The sequence below is a fragment of the Anomaloglossus baeobatrachus genome, chromosome 1 (genome assembly GCF_048569485.1).
Source record: "Anomaloglossus baeobatrachus isolate aAnoBae1 chromosome 1, aAnoBae1.hap1, whole genome shotgun sequence".
NCBI lineage: Eukaryota > Metazoa > Chordata > Amphibia > Anura > Aromobatidae > Anomaloglossus > Anomaloglossus baeobatrachus.
This window is the reverse complement of record NC_134353.1, coordinates 643,680,401-643,705,277: the sequence shown is the minus strand read 5'-3', so window position 1 is coordinate 643,705,277 and position 24,877 is coordinate 643,680,401. Positions and strand designations below refer to the sequence as shown.

General features: G+C 43.7%; 1 protein-coding gene across 1 annotated transcript in view; it reads left to right on the top strand.

The window, feature by feature from the left end:
* Window positions 1-15,245, top strand: part of RPGRIP1 (RPGR interacting protein 1) — a 66,820-nt gene extending 51,575 nt beyond the window's left edge. The window contains exons 16-25 of the mRNA XM_075341106.1: window positions 2,250-2,389; window positions 2,557-2,905; window positions 3,011-3,147; window positions 3,846-4,079; window positions 5,252-5,390; window positions 5,473-5,546; window positions 5,640-5,832; window positions 5,940-6,027; window positions 7,019-7,146; window positions 14,882-15,245. Of these exons, the coding sequence (XP_075197221.1) occupies window positions 2,250-2,389; window positions 2,557-2,905; window positions 3,011-3,147; window positions 3,846-4,079; window positions 5,252-5,390; window positions 5,473-5,546; window positions 5,640-5,832; window positions 5,940-6,027; window positions 7,019-7,146; window positions 14,882-15,030 (1,631 nt within the window). The 3' untranslated portion in view covers window positions 15,031-15,245. The remainder of the gene's footprint in view (window positions 1-2,249; window positions 2,390-2,556; window positions 2,906-3,010; window positions 3,148-3,845; window positions 4,080-5,251; window positions 5,391-5,472; window positions 5,547-5,639; window positions 5,833-5,939; window positions 6,028-7,018; window positions 7,147-14,881) is intronic.
* Window positions 15,246-24,877: the final 9,632 nt, after the last annotated feature.

Sequence of the window (24,877 nt, the reverse complement as noted above, 5' to 3'; positions counted from 1 at the left end):
CCTGCCTTACATATTTCCACCTCTACCCCTGCTGCCGCGGGTAATCAGGAAGATCAAGGCAGAGGGAGTCCCAGTGATACTGATAGCACCGGACTGCCCAGGCGCGTCTGGTACGCCGAATTAGTACAAATGCTCACAGACGCACCGTGGCGCCTTCCAGACATGTAAAGGAATCCAGCTCACGCGTTAACCACGACTATATGCTTTGTCTGAACTGCACTGAATAAATCACCTGTTTACTCAGCTGGATCATCTTCTTCATTTTCATTGCCTTCCAGACATCCCAGACTTGCTGACCCAAGGGCCCATTTCCCATCAGAACTTCAGAGCCCTGAAGCCGACGGTATGGCCATTGAGACCTGGGTATTAACAAGAGCGGGATTCTCCCCCCTGTAATTTCCACCATGATTAGCGCCCGAAAGCCTGCTTCATCCCGCATTTACCACCGTACATGGAAAATCTTCCTTTCATGGTGCAGGGAAACTAACATCCAGCCTATGCCTCTGGCCATCCCCAGAAATCTCGACTTTCTACAGTCTGGCTTGCAAGCGGGGTTGGCTCTCAGTTCCCTTAAAGGGCAGGTCTCAGTGCTCTCAATCTTCTACCAATGCCGCCTGGCTCAAAAACCGCAAGTCAAGACCTTCCTCCAGGGCATTTCCCATCTAGTTCCCCCATACAAATGGCCGCTGGAACCATGGGACCTCAACCTCGTTCTGGACGGTCTCCAGAGGTCTCCCTTTGAACCCCTCAAGGAATCCTCCCTTGCTCTTCTGTCCTGGAAGGTAACATTCCTGGTGGCAATTACGTCCATCAGACGGGTTTCAGAGCTAGCAGCACTCTCTTGCCGCGAGCCTTTTCTAATCTTTCACCAGGACAAGGTGGTTCTGCACCCCCTTCCGGATTTCCTTCCAAAGGTTCTTACCCCGTTTCATTTGAACGAGGACATTGTTCTGCCTTCCTTTTGTCCACACCCAGTTCATAGGGTGGAAAGGTCTCTGCATTCGTTAGACCTCATCAGAGCTCTCAGATATTACATATCCAGGACAGCCCCCTTTAGGAAAACGGACTCTTTGTTCGTCATTCCTGAGGGGCCTAAGAAGGGACAGGCAGCTTCAAAGGCGACTCTGGCTCGCTGGATTCGCTCTGCGATCCAGGAAGTCTACCGCTTGCAATTCAAGCCCATTCCTAGTGGGCTGCGGGCTCATTCCACGTGAGCAGTTGGAGCTTCATGGGCCATTCGGCATCAGGCTTCAGTGGAACAGGTGTGTAAGGCTGCGACCTGGTCTAGCCTACATACGTTTTCAAAGCATTACAGAGTCCATACCCAGGTTTCAACTGAGGCAAATCTGGGTAGGAAAATTCTGCAAACGGCAGTAGAGCACCTCTCTCAGTAGGCGCTCCAGGCTGTCTGGGACTGGTTCCTAGTCCTTGGGTTGTGTTGTCTTCTTTTATGTTTCCCACCTATGGACTGCTTTAGGACGTCCCATGGTCCTGTGTCCCCCAATGAGGCGTCAGAGAAAAACGGATTTTTGTGTACTCACCGTAAAATCGTTTTCTCTTAGCCATCATTGGGGGACACAGCACCCACCCTGTTGCCCTGTTGGGCCTTGGTTCTCTCAGTACCTTATTTGGTTATGACTCTTCTTTTCTCATGTTCCTCTGTTGAGAAGTTTTTACTGGTTTTTCTCCTACTACTTGTGTACTAAAACTGAGGCTGCCTGGCCCGGCCAGGGGGTGTATACTGCAGAGGAGGAGCTATGCTTTTGTATCTACTGAGTGTCCTCCTATGGATAGGCAGCATAACACCCATGGTCCTGTGTCCCCCAATGATGGCTAAGAGAAAACGATTTTACGGTGAGGACACAAAAATCCGTTTATCTGTCTTATTAATTACTGATTACTTCTCAGTGGGTATTTTATTTAGTAGTAGATATGATATGTAGGCTTACATTGCACCTTATTCACATTATTAGAGCATTCACTCGTTCAAAATTGTACAGAGTTATAATATGGCATACATAGAAATCTATGGGTCCATACTCTACCTCAGTGTGTGTCCAATTTTATACAGACCATATCAGTTTTATTCTCACAAAGGAGATATCTTATCATGCGGAGAACCTATGGCTCCATAGCACATAACAAAAATTAGTTAATGAGTTTTCTGTATATTTCTGATACATGAAACATGAGAGAATGAAATCTAGATTAAGAGACCAATGTAACGATAATCTTCCTGCTATTATTAGATGAAGTTGGGGAGACCATTGGAGAACTGAGCTACTGGCTGCGGCTGTGTGGACCCCTATCCCGTGTTCAGTGCCTTCAAAGGCAAAGAAGCAAAGCACATGGCTACTTATCCACTCGCAGGCATGGAAATATAGAAAAGGTAATAATACAAACAAAAAAAATACATTAACATGAGCAAGAGTTAGAAATAAAATAGCAATACCCCAATATGGATAAGTGTATGAAATTAATGAAAAAACAAATAATATATTCAGACCTCAACCGTAATGACAGAATAGAAAGGTAAAATTACTCTTTCTTCTTTAGTTCTGGAAATCACCGATAAGTGGCGGACTCCAGAATGAACTGATCATCAAGCTATGGGGATGCAGAAGTCTACAAGTGAGCCATTTGGGCCATCAACCAAGTCCATATATAATCTATCGTTTTTACCATTACCCAGACCATACTACCTCTATTATACCCTGTAGTAACAACCCTCAATTTGGGTATGAGGCTGTCTATCCCCTACAGTTGACCATTGACCTAGAGCGCTATCTCCAGCAGGAGCGTCTGAATGTTTATGTGTTTGATGATGAAGAGACTCAGCCCGGGGTTTACCTGGGCAAAGCTGAAGTGCCACTACTGGGATTGGCACAAGGAAACAGCATTCAAGGTGAGAACATAATAACTTTTTATTCACTATAATTCACTATAGATTATTGAGAAATATAATAATTATCAGAATTTCTTTTCCTTGTCTTTCTCTTGGCTCCTAAAGGTGATTTTGGACTTTTGAATCTTCATGGCAAGTGTGTTGGCTCCATACAGATTAGCCTGGAGTGGAAAAACCCTTACCATGCCCCTGGTCAGAGCCTCTGGGAATCATCCACCAGTGGTGGCATAAGTTCCGTGAAGGTAGAAGCAGTGGCATTACCACAGATAGATAACTGTATAATGTATGGGATAACGCCCCTTCTCCTGTGAGTAATGCTCTCAATGGTCACTCTTTGATGGCCGTATAAGCAGCCTCAGGTTGAGCATTATTAGGTGTAATCACCCTTATGATGCACACCGCTGCTGCTGCAGAACCGCTTTTTGGTTGACTAACAGTGATTGATAAGAAACACCCCATTTTGTAATCGCATCAGTATCTTTACATTCTGCATTATCTGATACATAGGAGCATATAATATACATTATACACTACAAAAGCTAAACAACAAATAACTATGTCACTCAGTCGGTAGCACAGGAGAAGGGACCCCCTACAAATTTGTTACGTCTTGTTTTTAAAAATTGTCTGACGTTTTATATATCAGGCTGTATTCACATTTATGTTCGGGGCCTGCAGTTTTCATAGGAATATGATTTTACTGTCAGTCTCTTAGTCTATAGTGAGTGGTGTAGGTATGAGCAGTCATCGATAAAACAGCCATGTGGCCTGTATGGTGGCCTTTATGGTAGTCAATAGCTGAAGTTCTGTGTCTTTACAGTGCATATTCTTCTGTTTTAACAGTCCTGTAGATATAAACTCTCATAGTAATGTGTGTGACGCTATACAGTATTCCACATGGATGTAACTACAAACAAATGACAAACATATATTGTTCTAGCACCCATCTCCTAGCAAGGTGTTATCTAGAGACACTTCTAGGATTCAGTTAAGCAGTTCTAGACTATCCAAATCACGGAAGGCCGAGGAGGAACTGCAGAGAGATGTCAGCACTAACAAGAGGAACCGGAGAGATCCATACACAACAGACTGTCCAAAGATGAAGCAGAAAGAGGAAAGAGATGAATCCTCAACACCTGAGCTGCAGATCGAAGAGATGGACATGAATGTGGAGGTGGGTGGTTGTAATATGCTGAACATAATCCTTAGACCTTCAGTTTTTCACTGAGGAGGGGCAAACACACCGAAACACGTGTCTGCAAATAGTTTCTGGTTTGGCTTCTTGTAAGTTCTCTGACAAGGCTCGTTAAAGGGTCAATATTAACTTTCAGGATTGCTACATTAAACTAAGTTATGCCTGAATTCAAGTTCTCTTCCTTTCATGGATTGTAAACTTCATGATTATGTTGCGCACCATGAACAAAGGATCAAGGGCTCTGAAGATGGACTTGTAACCTTGAGATAGTTGTTATTATTCAACAATTTTGGTTCCGAAGTCCTCAGACAGTTCTCTTTTCATATTGCAAAGACTGAGTCAACTTCTCTCTTTCTTATCTGATGTCAAGGGTGATTTTCATATTGTCCGCACATGTTACTTGCCACAGGTGAGTTTGAATGAGGATCACATGCTTGAAACTAATTTGTTTACCCACAATCTTGGAAAGGTGCAATTTTGTCCTGCCCATTTTTAGGGCCTTGTGTGGAATTATGTCCAATTTGCCTTTTTTTCCCTCAATATTTTTGTTTTGTTCCAAAACACACAAAGGAAATAAATGTGTATAAAAAGACATGTGTAATTGCAATAATTATCTGGGAAAAATACTGCATTTTCTGGAATAATTTCAAGGTTGCCAATGACTGCATTTTGCAAAAACTGTACCAAGTGTGACTCTGTGGACAGATGTTGTAACTTGCCCTTTGATGTTATACAATTTCTTAAGACTCTTTAACAAAGCGGTAGTATGGCTTATTGCAGAGTTTATAGGAATAAGGGCAGTTTAAGGTAAGTGTAATTCAGGCAAATTCCTGGGTCCATATTGCTGATGCAACTCATGACCCAGCCGCAGGTCCAGTGGCTCAAACTAACCAAATCCAAGGGATCTATGATGCCATCAGTTGAGGTGTTTATATACATGGTGGGGCCAGGAATTGTTTCAGTAATGTGGGCACAGAAATGAGCTTATGTTATCCATGTGTGAAAAAAAACAAAAGGAACGTTATGAAATAGAATCCGATCCATTCTTGGCACTTAAATCATTATCATAAGGTAAAAAAAATGCCGTCATACAAAACTCTGTTCATACGATTTACATTTAGCCTTAAAGAATTGCATCTTCTTATTTGCAGGATATTTCAGAAGAATTAGTGGCACAAAATGAAGCACAAGAAGAAAGTCTAGTATGTGAGGATATAAATGAATCCGATCAAGAAACAACATATGACAGCTCTTTCCCACCAGTCGGACAAGTCACACCAAAAGAGAAAGGTAACATGGCAGCTTCTTAATGAGCAATACTTACCATTACACTGGTTGTGTTTAACACACAACTTGTCTTACTCCAACATAGGAGAAGAAGACATTACAGATAGTGATGATGATGATATCGTCATTTCACCGGGACCATTATTTTCATATAAATCAGTATGTGATAAGTTACCTTCTTTTACTATTATTCCTTGGAGATAGTGTATAATAGTATTGTCCGGTGTTATCATGATTCTGTTCTTCGCTCAGCCTTCATCCAGGATTCGGGTGGAGGTGGCCTCTCTAACTTTAGACCCATGCTCACATGTGGCAACTGATAAATCAGTACAAAGGGTGTTTGTGGAGTTTCATTTTCCGGGTGTTCCCCCTGAAGAAACAGAGACCCCTTTATCACTTCGTAAGCCTATCCACGGTGAAGAGATATTCTACCATTTCAGCAAAGGTTAGGACACCATGGCAGATAATGTACATGTCAAAACCCAAACATTGCATCTGAACACTTGGAAATCATTGTTATCATTGCCTAAACTGAACGCATTCTCTTCACAGTTATCCATCTTGATGGTGAAAATCATATAGATCGTAGACGATTTCTCTATATGCTCCTATTAGGATCAGACACTGGAGAAAAAGTCAGGTGCGAATCTTAATTTTTACCTGTCCTGCATTGTATTGTGTTTGGTCAGTTGCTGTATGGCTTTAGGCGCGGGGTTGTTTAGACCTCTGACAAATGTAAAATATAAAAGAAGCTCTGTAGACTCGGGTATTACTTGGGCATTGGACCACATAGTACCTATTGTGGGGAATCACTCACTCAAGCTTGCTTCTCAAGGTAAATTCAGGAGCACTTTCACTTTAAGAGTCCAACAAGTTTATATTATACATAAACTGGCTCCCCAGCAATATAAGTCCTTTTCCGTATTCAAAAAGGACACAAACACGGGGTAAAGTCTGTTCCTGGTCAGGGCAAGCGAATCCTCTCTCAGGGATTCCTTCCAGAGTCATAGTCACCTCCACACACTGACCATGTGCCAAACAAACAGACACCAATATAATATATGGGACATACCGATGGGTGCTGGTATGTGAATAGACAGACACGCTCTAATGAATTATGTAGTACTACAAATCCCAGACTTACCATTTTATACTATGTAGCAGCAGTATACCTTTTCTATTTCTAACCTTAGGAATGAGGTAGTACGAGCTTGTAATGTAGACATACTAAAAAGATTCTAACATGCACATCTGATCTAGATTCTCGTTGACATATTCTGAGCTGGCTGGGTGCCTGAAGAGCCTTTACTGACTGCTGAATTGATCCATATTAATGTATATGTTATTACAATGGCACCATACCGATGAAATGATAAAATCAATAACCAGAATTTTGTACTGTTGGTTGTGACCTCTTGTGATTTTGCTCACTACAAGAAACCACTTTGGTTATTTTGATTTGTAAAAGTAACTCAGACTATCCATTGCACAGGTTAGATGAACCAAGCTCTGAATGGAGAGTTTGCTCTAAGAGATTTTTTGCCTATTAAAATAAAAGACCATTGTATAAAAAACAAAAAAAAAAATACAAACCTTTTCCTTTTATCTCTTCTATCACTGGTACACCAAAGGTTAAAGTTTACAGTGGTGAGTGATCCAATGGATGAAGACGATGAGTGCCGTGATTTGGGATATGCCTTTCTAGACCTGCAGAACCTCCTGAGAAGAGCTGTAGATCCAGCAGAAGAAACTCTACAGGGTAAGAAAATGTCCAACTGACAGCGTCTATTGGAGCGATAAATTTCCTGCTTACCTTCACACAACCACATAGGTTAAACAGATTTCTTACTAGGTTTATGTATAATCTTTCTTTATTGAATAATTCACAACAAAAAGACAAAGAACAGAAAGAGAAAAAGATCATCAGTATCATCAACATGACGTATACATCTTGTTACAGACTTAGATTGATTTTCATCCTGTATTCCTCATATTATTGCCACAATTATGCCCTATATTAACTAACAACTTATTGTAGCTAAAACTACTATATATTCTTACATTTGAAACAGAAGGAATACTTATATATCAGTTGTTCTAAATCAGTTTTTCACATCATGTGGGGAATCTCTTCTGTGTCCACACCTTTACATTGAAAAAATTCTAGTACCCCACTGAGGTTCTATGCATTTCCAAACTTTAATTCTTTGATCAAAAGAAAAGAAAAAAGTAAGAACGAGGTAAGAAAGAGTAAGAACTGAAGAAAAGAAGGGTAGTATTAGAAGGGTGCACAAGAAGGGCCAAGGGGAAGGGAAGGAGAGCTAGGAGTGACGGGTGTCAAAAAGGGTTCGATAATCATTAGTATCCTCATATAATATCCATGGCGTCCATATTTTCAGGAACCTTTCCGTATTGCCCTCCGCTTCTGCTGACAGATCCTCCATATGATGGATATATGCAAATTCCTGCTGCCACTCCCCCAAGGACGGAACCTCCATTGATCGCCAATGTCTGGGTATCACTGCCCTTGCTGCCGTTAGACAAAACCATAATAGGCCTCCCTTCTGGGCTCCCAGGAAGCATGGATAATAATGCTATTTGAGGAGACTGTGGCACCACCTCTCCAGTTATTTTCGTATATGTATGAAAAACTGCCTCCCAAAACGGTTTGATTTTAGAACAGTCCCACCACACATGTAACATTGTACCACGTTCAGTTTCACAGCGCCAACACATCTCAGAAACCGATGGAAAAATCCTGTGGAGCTTCACCGGGTATTGATACCACCTTGTCAAAATCTTATAGTTTTTCTCTTTTGCGTGTCCAGCAGTAGACATTTTGTGAGAAAATATATATGCTTTCTGTTTTTGTTCGTCTGTGAAGGTCGTCCCCATCTCCTCCTCCCAGTTGGTCATAAAATTAGGATCTGAGTCCGCAGAGGGAACAGCCCGCCCCAACAACTTAAAAATAATTGATATCAGATGGGGGGGGTAACGATTCCTGCATGAACAATTTCTCAAAGGGTAAAGCTGAAGCAATTGCCAAATGTCGTCCTCCCTTTAATCGAGCACTAAAAAACGAGAGTAATTGCCTATACTCAATCCACGATAGGGTCTGGGGGGGATCCATATTCTGCATGTCTGCAAAGGACATCAAATTGGACCCAGCCATGGCGTGGTATAACCTGCCCTCCCGCCGCACGCTCCATCTCAGAAAATTGGAACGGCCGATTCCCGGAGGGAATTCTGGATTGGACAAAATTGGTGCAAGGAGGAAAGGACACCCCACCAACCCGCCTTTCTGTTTTATTTGATCCCATACCTTCAATGTAGCCCGAATCAAAAAATCTGCAGAAGTTAATCCCACCCCCTCCCGGGACTCTATCCATGGTAAATATTTTAAGGGGACTGATGAGCTCTCCTGTTCCAATGTGATCCATTTTTTAGAATTTGCATTAAAATGCCAGTCAAATAATGGAACCAGCAGGGCCGCCCGATGATATCCACAGAGGTCTGGAAGTCCAGCACCCCCCGTAGAACTGCAACGAGTAAGCGTTTGATATTTTACTCTAGCTCTGGAGTGTCCCCAGACAAATTGAATCAGTGCGGACCTGAGGGTTCGAAAAAAGCCCGCTGGAGGAAGTATCGGGACCGCCTGAAAAATGTACAGAAATCGAGGGAGTATGTCCATCTTAAACGTATTTATACGTCCAAACCAGGAAATGTTTTTTTTATGATAAGTTAATAGATCTTTGACCGTTCGTGACAAAAGCGTTTGATAATTCATGGAATAAAGGGATTCAAAATCAGCAGGGACATTTATTCCCAAATATTTTATTGCTTTAGGCTGCCATTTAAAAGGAAAGTTACTTTTGGCCATTGACACCTCCTGAGATTGTAAAGAGACATTTAGAGCTTCCGGTTTGGAGTGATTGACCCTAAAATTGCTTAGGTCCCCGAACCTTTCAAATTCCACCAACAGAGAGGGAAATGTGATGTGTGGTTGAGAAACATATAGTAATAAATCATCAGCATACAATGCCGCCTTATATGTTCATCCTCCTATGCGCAGACCATGTACACTAGGATTTCCTCTAATCGCATTAGCAAGATGTTCCATTGTTATAACATACAATAGCGGGGAAAGAGGGCATCCCTGTCTTGTTCCATTTTGAATGTTAATAGGTTTTGATAGTGAGCCATTTGCTTTAATCCGGGCTGATGGGCATGTGTATAAGGCCAAAATTTTATTTAAGAAACATGGACCCATTCCTATTTGTTTTAAAGTTGCCCTCAGGAAATCCCAATGCACACGGTCGAATGCTTTTTCTGCGTCTATGGATAGCAGGCCGAGCGGCTGGGACTTTGATCTAGCGTGCGCTATGAGCAACAAAGTTTTATTAACATTGTCTCGTGCTTCCCTACCCTGTATGAACCCCTCCTGATCTGCATCGATTATAGAGGGGAGGAGGGGGGCCAGCCTATTAGCTAGTACCTTAGAAAATAGCTTTATATCAATGTTTAGTAATGATATTGGTCTATAATTAGACACCACAGTAGGATCCTTGCCGGGTTTTGGAAGGACCGTAATATGGGCCTCTAATGACTGAGCTGCAAATGGGGTTGTCTCAGAGATTGCATTAAAGACTTTTGTGAGGAATGGAGTAAGCAACTCTTGAAAACTTTTATAAATTGCTGGAGAGAAGCCGTCAGGGCCTGGACTCTTTCCAGCCGGGGTATTCTTAATGACCGTACATACCTCCTCCTCTGTAAACCGAACCTCTAGTTGTTGAACATCATCATTTTCCAGAATCGGTAAGGCAGTGTCTGTCATGTACTCCTCAATTCGTTTAGTCAGAGTCTGTGACTCCAAATCGGATAATTTCCCTTGGATATTATATAAATCAGAATAGAACACTCTCAGCTCTTCCAAGATTTCTGTTGGGTTACTCACTTCTCCCCCTCCTCTCCACTTCAGACAAGGAATGAACGTTGTATTATTTCGCGGGTGCAGGAGACGGGACAGGGGCCTGCCACACTTATCCGAATGCTGGTAGAGGAAACGTTTATAATGATTGCGATACCGAAGGTATTTTTCATTTAAAAGGGTCCTAAGCTCCTCCCTACATCTCGTGAGCTCTGCCAATGTCTCCGTCGTTTGGTTACGTTTATGCATTGTCTCTAGCCTGTGTATCCGATCTAACAGCTCCTGTGTTTGAATGACTTTCAGTTTCTTGATACGTGCCCCGTGCTTTATCAGCACCCCTCTGATCACACACTTGAAAGCCTCCCATTGTAGAGGCAATGAAGTGGAATCCAATTCGTGAGTGGACAGGAAGGCCCCAATAGAATTTTTAATATCATTCATGCAAATTGAATCCTTAAGCAAATTGTCATTGAGCCTCCATGTCCACTCCCGTCTCAAGCTATCCGGGGGTGAAAAAACCAAAAAGATCGGGGCATGATCGGACCACACAATGTTACCGATCGTGGGGTTCGGTCGCCAAGCTAACACACAGTGGCTAGCTAGAAACAAGTCTATACGACTATATGAGTCATGGGGGTTGGAATAAAAGGTATAGTCCCTACCCGTAGGATGTATACCACGCCATATGTCGATCAATTGCATTTGATGAATATCCCGCTTCAGAGATGTCAGGTGCTTCAAAGGCATGGCGCTCCTTCCAGATGAAGTATCCACTGAGGGATTCAAAGACAAATTAAAATCTCCTCCTAGTATCACTATTCCCTCCGCGAACCCAGAGACCACTTGCAGAAAGTCCCTACACGCCTGTGCCTGACCCACATTGGGGGCGTACCATCCTGCAACTGTGTACACTGTATTAGATATCCGGAGTTTTACAAGCACATATCTGCCCTCTGCGTCCAGTTTTGTGTCTATAATAGAGTGCGGCAAGCTCCTATGTATAGCCAGCGATAGACCCCTGGAACGAGATTCAGTGTTGGCACTGTGAAACCATGTCACGTAATTGCGATCTCTCAGGTTTGGGACATGACCCACTTTGAAGTGTGTTTCCTGAAGTAACAGGATATGGAACCCTCTGATTGTGCATTTCGTTTAATATTTTTGACCGTTTTTGTGGAGTATTAAACCCCTTCGTATTTAAGGACCCAAATTTCAACTCTGCCATAGTTACACTCCTAGCTGCTTAAAGGACAAGGAAGGAACACAGGGAACGGGAAGATGAATATCAGATAAGGAGTAGACAATAGAAAAAAAAAAGTATAGATATAGGTCAGAAAAGGAAGAAAAAAAGAATTAGAGAGAAGACAATAACCAAGAAAACAATTCAAAGGATAACGCCTAAGGACCTCTGTCCACGCTGCTGGGGAAAACTGTATACAGCTATACCTTGGCCAGCACGGTATAGCACCCCCTATGGGGAAGTGGACTTTCCAGGGAGATACGCTCCCACCTGCACGGATCTGCACCACCTTTCTTAAACTTGTATGTTACTAGCTATAATATACCAGAAAGTAAACCATAACATTTCCCATCCTATAACCCAATATGAGATAATACCAAACTCATCAAATAATGAACGTCGGATCGTCTCCGTAGGTCGGGACCCACACTTCTCAAGTAACTGTAAATGGAAATATAGGTTACAATGCCGACTTTTAAACCCATCTAACTGCTGCGACGGGACACACACCCCGTTACCAGAGTGATTCGACATATCCTCTCTGAACAGCCCCCCGGCAATCTCAGCCGAGATCCACAGGTGCCCCTCTCCGATTCCTCCGGAGGGCTGCTGCAGGTGGCTCACCTCCCGGGATTCCCGGGGGTAAGAATGGCCAGTCCTGGATTGTTACTGAAGGTATTTGGAGAGCCGCTGTAAATGCTGGAATTCCACCAGGGTGGCTGAGAACATGCATCCTTCCTGCCCTCCGGACTCTCAGGCGAAAGGGAAACCCCCATGTATATGGAATATTTCGCTGACGCAATAGCTCCAGCAGGGGTCTCAGAGCCTTTCTCTTCTGCAGAGTCCATCTGGACAGGTCCGGTAAAATCTGGATCTTTCGACCTTGATAAAGTAGGTTCTCAGATTGGCGGGCACGAGCCATGATATTATCTTTAAGTCGGTATATTTGCACTTTGCAGATAACGTCCCTGGGATAATCTGGATCCTGCGCTTTAGGGCCCAGTGCTCTGTGTACCCGATCCAGCTCCAAGGGAGAGTCCACAGGAACTTGCAAAATTTTATTGAAAATATGGCATAAAGTCTCATCCAAAGCTGCGGGTTCAATTGACTCAGGAAGGCCGCGCACCCTAATATTGTTGCGCCTATTTCTGTTTTCTATATCATCCAGCATATCTGCCAGGTATTGAAGCTGCATAGTGTGGGATGCAATTCCAGCCTCTTGGTCTGTTGCCCTGGACGATAATGACTGTACAGAAGATTCCTCTGCTGTGACCCTTTCTCCCATCTGCTGCACTTCATCTCTGAGCCCAGAGAGATATATACTGCTCCATGTCTTCCTTTGTGGGGATATTTTTAATATGTGCACTTAATTCCCCAATGGCCCGCCATACCTGGCTGATATCCTGATGGTTTTGTGATCCCTCCTGGCTGTTGGTCTGTGGAGCAATAGTGCTCAGACTGTCCCTGCTATGATTATCTGAGCCCGGGCAGCTGGAGAATAGAGCCTTGGTTATGTGAGGCTGCACACTCTTCTCTTTATCTTTACTGGGATCTCTGGCTGTCACAACACTGTCTGTGCCTCCCATCCCCCTCACCTCAGTGTCTGCATGGCACTGCACTGTACGGCCTGCCTGCACACCGGCTCCTGCAGTCCCAGCATTATCTTGCTCTTTTATCTCAGGTGAGGATGTCGTCCCCCTCTCACTGGGGCAATCAACACTCACCGCTCCACGGACTTCTGTTTCTTTCACTTTCACTGCCACTGCAGGCTCTGCCTCCAATGCTGCTGCTGCCTCTCTGCACATAGCACGGCTGCTCCTGGTGTTTATGGACACGTCGGCCATCTTAGGTGTATCTCCTACTGGAGCTGTCCTCACCATGTAGTGCCTGATGCTTGAAACTGGTGCTTTTGGGTGGGCTGAGGTGGGCTGGGGGTCTTCTTTCTTTTTTCTATTACCCATTCGCCCAGAATGGGCTCTGTGGTGGTACTCTGAAGTGGTGATTCACTGCACAGATGCTGGAACTGATCAGACACACGTCCTCATCCCTCCATGGTCAGGCCACGCCCCCTCTTACTAGGTTTATTAACCAGTTTTCAACTTTTAGTATCTGCTGGAGGCAGCCCCTGGTTCACATAGGAAAGCTTTGATGGAGTTCCTGGTTGCGAGAGTAGGTTTGAAAATTAAAAAAAAATAATTATATATATATATATATATATATATATATATATATATATATATATTATATAAATTAGTTTCAGCTAGACAAAACTGTACTGCATGCAACATAATGCTCATTGTTATGCTCTACAAGGGTTACTATACCTTGGGTGTATAAAGAATTATTGATGTATCACAAGCTTGGCTCAGCTTGCAGCATTCATTTTCTTTGTACTTCAATTGTATGAAATTGCGTCTTAGTCAGACTACATTATCCAGAATAAACCAATAGGAGGGCACCACTTTAATAAATAGGGGATCACCAATAGTACGTGCATACTAAGCAAACAAGTAAGAGAGAAAACGAGTACTATATAATGCGATCACCACACCAAAAATTAGTCATATACAGTAGATAGTAGTCTTTATTTGAATACATAATTGAAATCTACACATGTGATATAAACACCCATTAAAAACCTTTAAAAACACATAATAGTGTCTGCTGACAGCCCAGTTCCTCCCTAATACTGGACACAACCTATTACAAAGAATAACAACGTGAATGAAAAAAAATCACAAGGTGGCGCTGTAGGTGGTTTCATTGCGTAGCACATGGCTACTTTACTATACCTAGACAACACTTCTATGCCTATAGCTGCCGCCGTTCTCAAGTTAATGGCGGTGGACAGGATATGGGTGGACACACTGTATATTTCTTGGTGCAATGAACCTTGTATTTTGTGACACCATTTATAATTGATGGTTTACATTTGTGTGTGATTTTTTTTCATTTACATTATTTTTTGTAAAACGTGTCCAGTATTAGGGAGGAACTGGGGTGTCAGCAGACACTTATGTGTTTTTAAAGGTTTTTAATGGGTGTTTGTGACTTGTGTAGATTTCAATTTTGTATTAAAATGAAGACTAATATCTGTATGACTAATTTTTTGTGTGGTGGTCCCATTATATAGTACTCGTTTTCGCCCTCACTTGTAGACTACATTATCCCATGCAGGGGGAAACAATAAATAAAGGTATACCGTGTGATAAATGTTTTTAACTAAAAAGACCAGTGGTAAACAAATGCCACTACTGTATATGCTGGTGTGAACAGAGCCATGGTAGTTTGCCTGTAAATGTGCTTCCTTTCTTTTTTTTCTTTTAGTTTTAGATATATGTGATCCAAGAGAAATAATCGGAGCCCTACGTGTAGTAATAGAAGCCAGAGAAGCAGCACGGCTTGTGTACCGGGAGAGAAGAATGAAGTCTACAGGTCAGCCATCACCTTCCATGATAACAAGTGACGTGCTCTGACAGCTTATACAATGGAAACTCCATACAGAAGATATAGCTACATCGTATGAAGAGGAAAAATGATCACTATAAAGAGCTGGAGAATTGAGCGGCTTGGAAAAGCTTAGCTATTGAGATTCTTGTCTGTATTCCTTATGTAACAACTATATGACTCTCCAGCCACCATAGTTGTCACACAATAACTTATTATTTTAGATGTAATTTAAAAGGGGTTGTCTGGGACTATTTCATTTTTTTACTTTGGGCTACAGGTAGTCGATAATTACCTGACTGTTCTGCCCGGTGTAGATCTCTGCTGGTACAGAGTGGTCATCGACTGCTCCTGCTGGCAAGTCTGTGGCTTCTGCTGACATCATGTTGGCACAGCTGAAACTTCTCTTCTGCTCTGCTCCATTGATAGGGTGTTACTGCCGACATCCTGTCAACAGACAATAAGGAATAACGTTTGGAACACCATTCTAAGTCTGAACTGGGTGCAAAAACCTAAAAAAAACATCACTATGGGGAGATAAGGTATGCAACACCAGTGACTATGTAAGGGGAATACATGAAATAGCAGAAACTGCTGTGTGAATACTGACCTGAAAAATCCAATAGCTACATGTAAGAGTGAAAATGTGAAAAATGGAATCTGCATCACTGCCATGAACACATGAACAAAGAGAAATTTAGCTACTGAATTGATCAATGCAATAGAGCCCCAACACTACGCCAAAGTATTTCTCTACGTTGGGGTCCCTAACTTGTGTGTGTCCTCTCCTGCAGTTAAAAAACTTACCGTGTATGGGAAGCTGAGACCCAGGCTATATATGCGTATGATATGGATTGGCAATAGGTGTGTGGGGAGGGTTCACAAACGAAAAACTACTAACAATAAGGAATAACGTTTGGAACACCATTCTAAGTCTGAACTGGGTGCAAAAACCTAAAAAAAAAACATCACTATGGGGAGATAAGGTATGCAACACCAGTGACTATGTAAGGGGAATACATGAAATAGCAGAAACTGCTGTGTGAATACTGACCTGAAAAATCCAATAGCTACATGTAAGAGTGAAAATGTGAAAAATGGAATCTGCATCACTGCCATGAACACATGAACAAAGAGAAATTTAGCTACTGAATTGATCAATGCAATAGAGCCCCAACACTACGCCAAAGTATTTCTCTACGTTGGGGTCCCTAACTTGTGTGTGTCCTCTCCTGCAGTTAAAAAACTTACCGTGTATGGGAAGCTGAGACCCAGGCTATATATGCGTATGATATGGATTGGCAATAGGTGTGTGGGGAGGGTTCACAAACGAAAAACTACTAACAATAAGGAATAACGTTTGGAACACCATTCTAAGTCTGAACTGGGTGCAAAAACCTAAAAAAAACATCACTATGGGGAGATAAGGTATGCAACACCAGTGACTATGTAAGGGGAATACATGAAATAGCAGAAACTGCTGTGTGAATACTGACCTGAAAAATCCAATAGCTACATGTAAGAGTGAAAATGTGAAAAATGGAATCTGCATCACTGCCATGAACACATGAACAAAGAGAAATTTAGCTACTGAATTGATCAATGCAATAGAGCCCCAACACTACGCCAAAGTATTTCTCTACGTTGGGGTCCCTAACTTGTGTGTGTCCTCTCCTGCAGTTAAAAAACTTACCGTGTATGGGAAGCTGAGACCCAGGCTATATATGCGTATGATATGGATTGGCAATAGGTGTGTGGGGAGGGTTCACAAACGAAACGTTTTTTTAACTGCAGGAGAGGACACACACAAGTTAGGGACCCCAACGTAGAGAAATACTTTGGCGTAGTGTTGGGGCTCTATTGCATTGATCAATTCAGTAGCTAAATTTCTCTTTGTTCATGTGTTCATGGCAGTGATGCAGATTCCATTTTTCACATTTTCACTCTTACATGTAGCTATTGGATTTTTCAGGTCAGTATTCACACAGCAGTTTCTGCTATTTCATGTATTCCCCTTACATAGTCACTGGTGTTGCATACCTTATCTCCCCATAGTGATGTTTTTTTTTAGGTTTTTGCACCCAGTTCAGACTTAGAATGGTGTTCCAAACGTTATTCCTTATTGTTAGTAGTTTTTCGTTTGTGAACCCTCCCCACACACCTATTGCCAATCCATATCATACGCATATATAGCCTGGGTCTCAGCTTCCCATACACGGTAAGTTTTTTAACTGCAGGAGAGGACACACACAAGTTAGGGACCCCAACGTAGAGAAATACTTTGGCGTAGTGTTGGGGCTCTATTGCATTGATCAATTCAGTAGCTAAATTTCTCTTTGTTCATGTGTTCATGGCAGTGATGCAGATTCCATTTTTCACATTTTCACTCTTACATGTAGCTATTGGATTTTTCAGGTCAGTATTCACACAGAAGTTTCTGCTATTTCATGTATTCCCCTTACATAGTCACTGGTGTTGCATACCTTATCTCCCCATAGTGATGTTTTTTTTAGGTTTTTGCACCCAGTTCAGACTTAGAATGGTGTTCCAAACGTTATTCCTTATTGTTAGTAGTTTTTCGTTTGTGAACCCTCCCCACACACCTATTGCCAATCCATATCATACGCATATATAGCCTGGGTCTCAGCTTCCCATACACGGTAAGTTTTTTAACTGCAGGAGAGGACACACACAAGTTAGGGACCCCAACGTAGAGAAATACTTTGGCGTAGTGTTGGGGCTCTATTGCATTGATCAATTCAGTAGCTAAATTTCTCTTTGTTCATGTGTTCATGGCAGTGATGCAGATTCCATTTTTCACATTTTCACTCTTACATGTAGCTATTGGATTTTTCAGGTCAGTATTCACACAGCAGTTTCTGCTATTTCATGTATTCCCCTTACATAGTCACTGGTGTTGCATACCTTATCTCCCCATAGTGATGTTTTTTTTAGGTTTTTGCACCCAGTTCAGACTTAGAATGGTGTTCCAAACGTTATTCCTTATTGTTAGTAGTTTTTCGTTTGTGAACCCTCCCCACACACCTATTGCCAATCCATATCATACGCATATATAGCCTGGGTCTCAGCTTCCCATACACGGTAAGTTTTTTAACTGCAGGAGAGGACACACACAAGTTAGGGACCCCAACGTAGAGAAATACTTTGGCGTAGTGTTGGGGCTCTATTGCATTGATCAATTCAGTAGCTACATTTCTCTTTGTTCATGTGTTCATGGCAGTGATGCAGATTCCATTTTTCACATTTTCACTCTTACATGTAGCTATTGGATTTTTCAGGTCAGTATTCACACAGCAGTTTCTGCTATTTCATGTATTCCCCTTACATAGTCACTGGTGTTGCATACCTTATCTCCCCATAATCCTGTCAACAGAGGCTGACAGTAGCAGATTGACAGCAGCTCCCCACTACCTAACTGCGGGGAGCCAGTTGTTAATAAGCATGATATTTATATGAAAGAGGAAAGAAGGAAGTGCTGTGAAGCACCTTAGTAAATTGGACCCTAGCAAAAATGACAAGGGCGTTCACCTGGGGGGGGGGGTTGCACACCCTTGTATAACAGCGATGAATTGTGAAACAAAGTAGGACAATAATCAAGTGGACGTGTACTTCAGAAGGTCATATGACCGGTCACATGGGATCCCATCACCACAGGTCCTAGCAGCTCACAGAGGATCTCCCGCCGTTGATCCCCCAAGGGGAACAGATGAATGGAAGGTGGAAAAGAACAAACGGTCCGGTTTTTAAAAGCCTTTATTGAGCATAAACCACAATGTGGCGTTTCAATAGGCAAGCTATCTTCATCAGGTGGATCCACCGGACCGTTTGTTCTTTTCCGCCTTCCAATAAGCATGATATTGGCAGTCACACCGCTTTGACAGAGCAGCCCTGAAGAGGACAAGTCCTCTGCTGACATGAAGCAGCAGAATCACCATCAAGAGTGGTCTGCAACGGGTAGAAGAGCCAGGTAATTAGCAACTAAATGCCAGTTAGTCCTTAAGCCCATAGTGAAAAAATAAAAACGTACCGGACAACCCCATTAATCTCATCAGAGCAAAAGATCCAACTATACTGCAGCTAAATTTTCAGTTGCACAGATAGATCGATAGAGGTCCTTTAGTGAAATTACCAAATATATGTGATATTCAATCCTGCTATACATTATATTGATGGCTGGTAAAGGTGGTAAAACCACTTACCTTAATAAAAGTTTTATCCCACCATGCCAACTCCTTTTGTAAATGCACATATGGCGGCTTCTCCTGATCTCTGCAGGTCCGGAAGCTGAAGATGCCGTTGTTTTGATTAAATGAGTCCAGTGTGTGCCATAGGCCTCCCTTTTTCCAAAATATAAATTGCAGTATAAGGACAGACAGTGCGCAAAAGCACTAGGCAGCCGATCTCAAGTCTGTCTAGTAAATTGGGGTCATGATGAAGATCTTACTTTTCGGCACAGTTAATAAATATGTTGTATCTTAATTCCTTAAATAAATTAAAATGGGATAAAACAAAAATTGTTTACCTTGCGGTCTACCTGGAACTTCAACTGTGATAGGGAGAATTCCTGAAATTAATCTGAGGATATGGATCCCCCATATAGAGCAAAGATCCGATTATGAACACAAGAGACTCATATACGATAATCAACAGACTATTCCTTATTGAGAATAGCATATAAAACATCAAAACAATAAAATGGAGGGATGAAAAAAGGGAAAAGACAAGTAGTATAACAAGGATACATAATTAATAATTATTATCATTTAATTAAAGGATAATAATAATTAAAGGATACCTAATTATTGTGAATGATATCACTACAGGAACTTATAATGGTCAAAGTTAGCAGTGCATGAAATTCATATGATACATAACACTTGAAACTGACCTTTTTAAGACTTTGGGACAAATTCGGTGCCCTCTTTTGGCTACCCCATATAGAGACCTACATACACATTAGATTATAGTTGCCCCAGAGGTTTTTTTTTTAAGCAATTTTTATTACTGCACAAATCGGTATATGGTTGCCATATCACACATACTGTACTCTAGCTAGAATCTCCTCTAAGAAGTACACCCCTAGTGTGCTACTAGTACTCTCAGATCAGAGCTGCCTTTGTCGCTGCATGACTGAGAGCCTGTGCAGCTTGTAAACTCTATGCTTGCACAGAAATGGTCACATTGGTCAGTGGAGTGGAGATGGACCTGGGATGATATGACCATCACGTGAATGAGGGGGCGGAGCTTGTGTGCAGAGACTGGGAAAGAAAGTGAAACCATCTCCTCATGTGATTACTGCTCTCTGACCCTGGGAATGCTGGGAGACAGTAAAGGGTACTTTACACGCAGCGACATCGCTAACGATATATTGTCGGGGTCACGTCATTAGTGACGCACATCCGACGCAGTTAGCGACATCGCAGCGTGTGACACCAAGGAGCGAGACCAACGAGCGCAAAAATGTGAAAAATCGTTGCTCGTTGACACATCGCTCCTTTTCCAAATATCGTTGCTGCTGCAGTAACGATGTTGTTTGGCGTTCCTGCGGCAGCACACATCACTATGTGTGACACCGCAGGAACAACGAACATCTCCTTGCCTGCATCCACCGGCAATGAGGAAGGAAGGAGGTGGGCGGCATGTTTAGGCCGCTCATCTCCGCCCCTCCTATGCTATTGGACGGCTGCCGTGTGACGTCGCTGTGACGCCGCACAAACCGCCCCCTTAGAAAGGAGGCAGATCTCCGGCCAGAACGACGTCGCAGGGAAGGCAAGTCCGTGTGTCGGGTGTAAGCGATGTTGTGCGCCACGGGCAGCGATTTGCTCGTGATGCACAACCGACCGGGGCGGGTACGCTCGCTAGCGATATCGGTACCGATATCGCAGCGTGTAAAGTATCCTTTATAGTTTTAGTTAGTATATACCCTCCTTGTAATATCACTGTCACATAGCCTGGACATGCTGGGAATTGTATTTCTCCTTATACCTCCTTATAACTGTAACTTATACAATGCAAGTTTTCATGAATACAAGGCTATTGCTTTCATCTTGGTATCTGTAGTTGTTTTAACTTTTTTTTTACTGCACAACATTTCTTTTTATATTGCACATATTCAGTTTATTCCTGCACAAATTGTGTATTACTTGCACACTAAAAAATACTCTGAGTTGCCCTAAGACCTCTTCTTTGATGGTTCCCCCCAACTTTCACGCAATAATATTGCTGGAGGTAAGGATCAGGCAGTTGGAATTCTATCACTTGGTCCCTTTGTTCTCCAGATATTCCACTCTCCATGTAGAGGACACAACTCGATAATTCAGGGGAGATATATGCCAGCTAGGTTTCACACACCTCTCTCGTTCATTCAGAGAGCTGTGGATTTATTAGTAAAGATAAAACATTACTTAAGGCCCAGTCACACACAACGACTTACCAGCGATCCCGAAAACGATGCGACCTGATAGGGATCGCAGGTAAGTCGCTGGGAGGTCGCTGGTGAGATGTCACACAGTCAGACCTTACCAACGACGCAGGAACAATACAGGTCGCAGTAGCGACCTGTATAACGATCTCAGCAGTCACTGTGACCCTGTCACACAGTGTCCAACACAGCGATGTGTCCTGCCCAGCAGGACATCGCCTTTGAAGAAAATGGCCTGGACCATTCTGCAACAACTAGCGATCTCACAGCAGGGGCCTGATTGCTGGTAGGTGTCACACATAACAAGATCGCTAACGGGATCGCTACTGCGTCACAGAAACCGTGACTCAGCTGCGATCTCGCTAGCGATCTCGTTATGTGTGACGGTACCTTTAACGAAAGGTTATGTTATCTTATCTGATGTATCACAGTGGACAAATACTGGACATCCCTTGCATGTTCTGTCTCTGAAGATTGAGAGGTAGGTAATATCCAATGACATGACAAAAAGCACATGGATTCTCAAAATGATTGAACGCCACGATGCTCGATTAAAAACAGTGTAAAGAATAGGCACCAGGATGAAAAACGGATTTTTGTGTACTCACCGTAAAATCGTTTTCTCTTAGCCATCATTGGGGGACACAGGACCATGGGTGTTATGCTGCTTATCCATAGGAGGACACTAAGTAGATGCAAAGATGTTAGCTCCTCCCCTGCAGTATACACCCCCTGGCTCAGCCAGGCTACTTCAGTTTTAGTACACAAGCAGTAGGAGAACAAGTAACAACAAACGTGAGTGAATACTCCTAACAAAAAAGTATTGAGACACACAAAATTAAGGCCCAACAGGGCAACAGGATGGGTGCTGTGTCCCCCAATGATGGCTAAGAGAAAACGATTTTACGGTGAGTACACAAAAATCCGTTTTTCTCTGACGCCTCATTGGGGGACACAGGACCATGGGACGTCCTAAAGCAGTCCCTGGGTGGGTAAATAATAAACAACGCAACCCAAGGACTAGGAACCAGTCCCGGATAGCCAGGAGTGCCTACTGAGATAGGTGCTCTACTGTCGTTTTCAGAATTTTCCTACCTAGGTTCGCCTCAGCCGAAGCCTGGGTATGGACTTGGTAATGCTCTGAAACAGTATGTAGGCAAGACCAGGTCGCAGCCTTAGGCCCGTTTCACACGTCAGTGAAAAACACAGACGTTTTTCACTGGCGTGTAAAACACGCACATGTCCCTGCGTGTGCCGAAAATCACGGCACACGTGGGTTGTCTAAGTGCAATCCGGGCTCCGTTCTCCGTGGCCCGTGATTGCACTTAGAGATTCACTCACCTGCGCCCGCTCCCGCTGTCCATGGTGCTGATCGCTCCCGCGACGCAGCATCCGGCCGGTGGTGACCCCCGCAGCAGCTGCTTCCGGGTCGGCTGTGTCGCGCATAATGAATATGCGCGACAGTAATCAGCCGGCACAGAAGGAGCAGGGAGAATGGGCTGCAGAGGACATCGCTGGACGCCGGGTGAGTTAAAATGTTTTTTATTTTAAAAGCACGTTTTTTTCTGGCACGTGTTTCACGGACCACACCACTGCGTGGTCCGTGGGACATCAGTGATGCCAGAAAAAAATGGACATGTCTCCGTGCAGCAATCACGCACACGCGGGTACGCTGCACGGAGACACGTGCAGTGACAAATCACTGACGTGTGAGCAGACCCATTCATTATAATGGGTCTGCGTATGTCAGTGATTCTGGTACGTTTAAAAAAAAGCACAAACGTACCAGAATCACTGACGTGTGAAAGGGGCCTAACACCTCTGTTCCACTAAAGCCTGATGCCTAATGATCCAAGAGGCGCCAACTGCTCGCGTGGAATGAGTCCGCAGCCCAATAGGAATGGGCTTGAGTTGCAAGAGCAGAGCGAATCCAGCGAGCCAGCGTTGCCTATGAAGCTGCCTGTCCTTTCTTAGGCCTTTCAGGAATGACAAACAAGGAGTCCATGTTTCTAAAGAGGCTGTCCTGGATACGTAATATCTGAAAAACCCTCAAAATGTCTAGCGAACGTAGAGACTTATCCACCCTATGGACTGGGTGTGGACAAAAGGAAGGCAGAACTATGTCCTCGTTCAAATGAAACGGGGAAGTAACCTTCAGAAGAAAATCTGGAAGGGGGCGTAGAACCACCTTATCCTGGTGAAAGATCAGGAAGGGTTTGCGGCAAGCGAATGCTGCCAGTTCCAAAACTTGTCTGATGGACGTAATCGCCACTAAGAATGTTATCTTCCAGGAGAGAAGAGCAAGAGAAGATTCCTTAAGAGGTTCAAAGGGGGGCCTCTGGAGACCGTCCAAAACGAGATTGAGGTCCCATGGCTCCAGCGACCGTTTGTATGGGGGAATTAGATGGGAAACGCCCTGGAGGAAGGTCTTGACTTGCGGATTGCAAGCTAGACGGCATTGATAGAATATTGAGAGAGATGAAACCTGCCCCTTAAAGGAGGTGAGGGCCAACCCCTTTTGCAACCTGACTGCAAAAAAAAAATCAAAAAGGGAAACTTTTCCATGTACGGTGGTAAATACAGGATGAAGGCCAGCTTTCGGGCACTGATCATGGTGGAGATGACCGCGGAAGAGAATCTCGCTCTTGTTAAAGTCTAGGTCTCAATGGCCAGGCCGTCAGCTTCACGGCTCTGAAGTTCTAATGGGAAATGGGCTCTTGGGTTACCAGGTCTGGGATGCTTAAGAGGCGCCATGAGCAATTGTACTAATTTGACGTCCCAGGCGCGCCTGGGCCAGTCCGGTGCTATTAGTATCACCGGAACTTCTTCTGCCTTGATCTTCCTGATTACTCGCGGCAGCAGGGGCAGAGCTGGAAATATGTAAAGTAGACGGAAGCGACTTCAGGAGGAGACTAGAGCATCCGCGCCAATGGACTGTGGATCACGTGACTTGGCTAAGAACGCGGGTATCTTTGCGTTCAACCTTGAGGCCATTAGATCCACGTCTGGGGTGCCCCAGCGAGTGCAGATGTGTGGGAACACTTCTGGGTGGAGAAACCACTCTCCGGCGGCCAGGCCTTGGCGATGTAGAAGGTCCGCCGCCCAGTTCTCTACTCCCGGTATGTGTACCGCTGAAATCACAGACCCCGTCGATTCGGCCCAGGTGAGGATCCTGGGGAGCTCGAGATAAGCTGTCTTGCTGCTGGTACCTCCCTGCCGATTGACAAAGGCCACAGCTGTTGCATTGTCCAATTGGACCCGAATCAAACGACCTGCTAGCAGATGGGGGGAACGACCTGAGCGCGAGAAAGGTCACGCTGATTTTCAGGATGATTTCTGGGAAGGGAAGACTCCTGGGGAGTCCAACATCCCAAAGCAGTGTGGAACCAGTACGCTGCTCCCCAGCCTAAGAGGCTGGCATCCCTGGTCAGGAG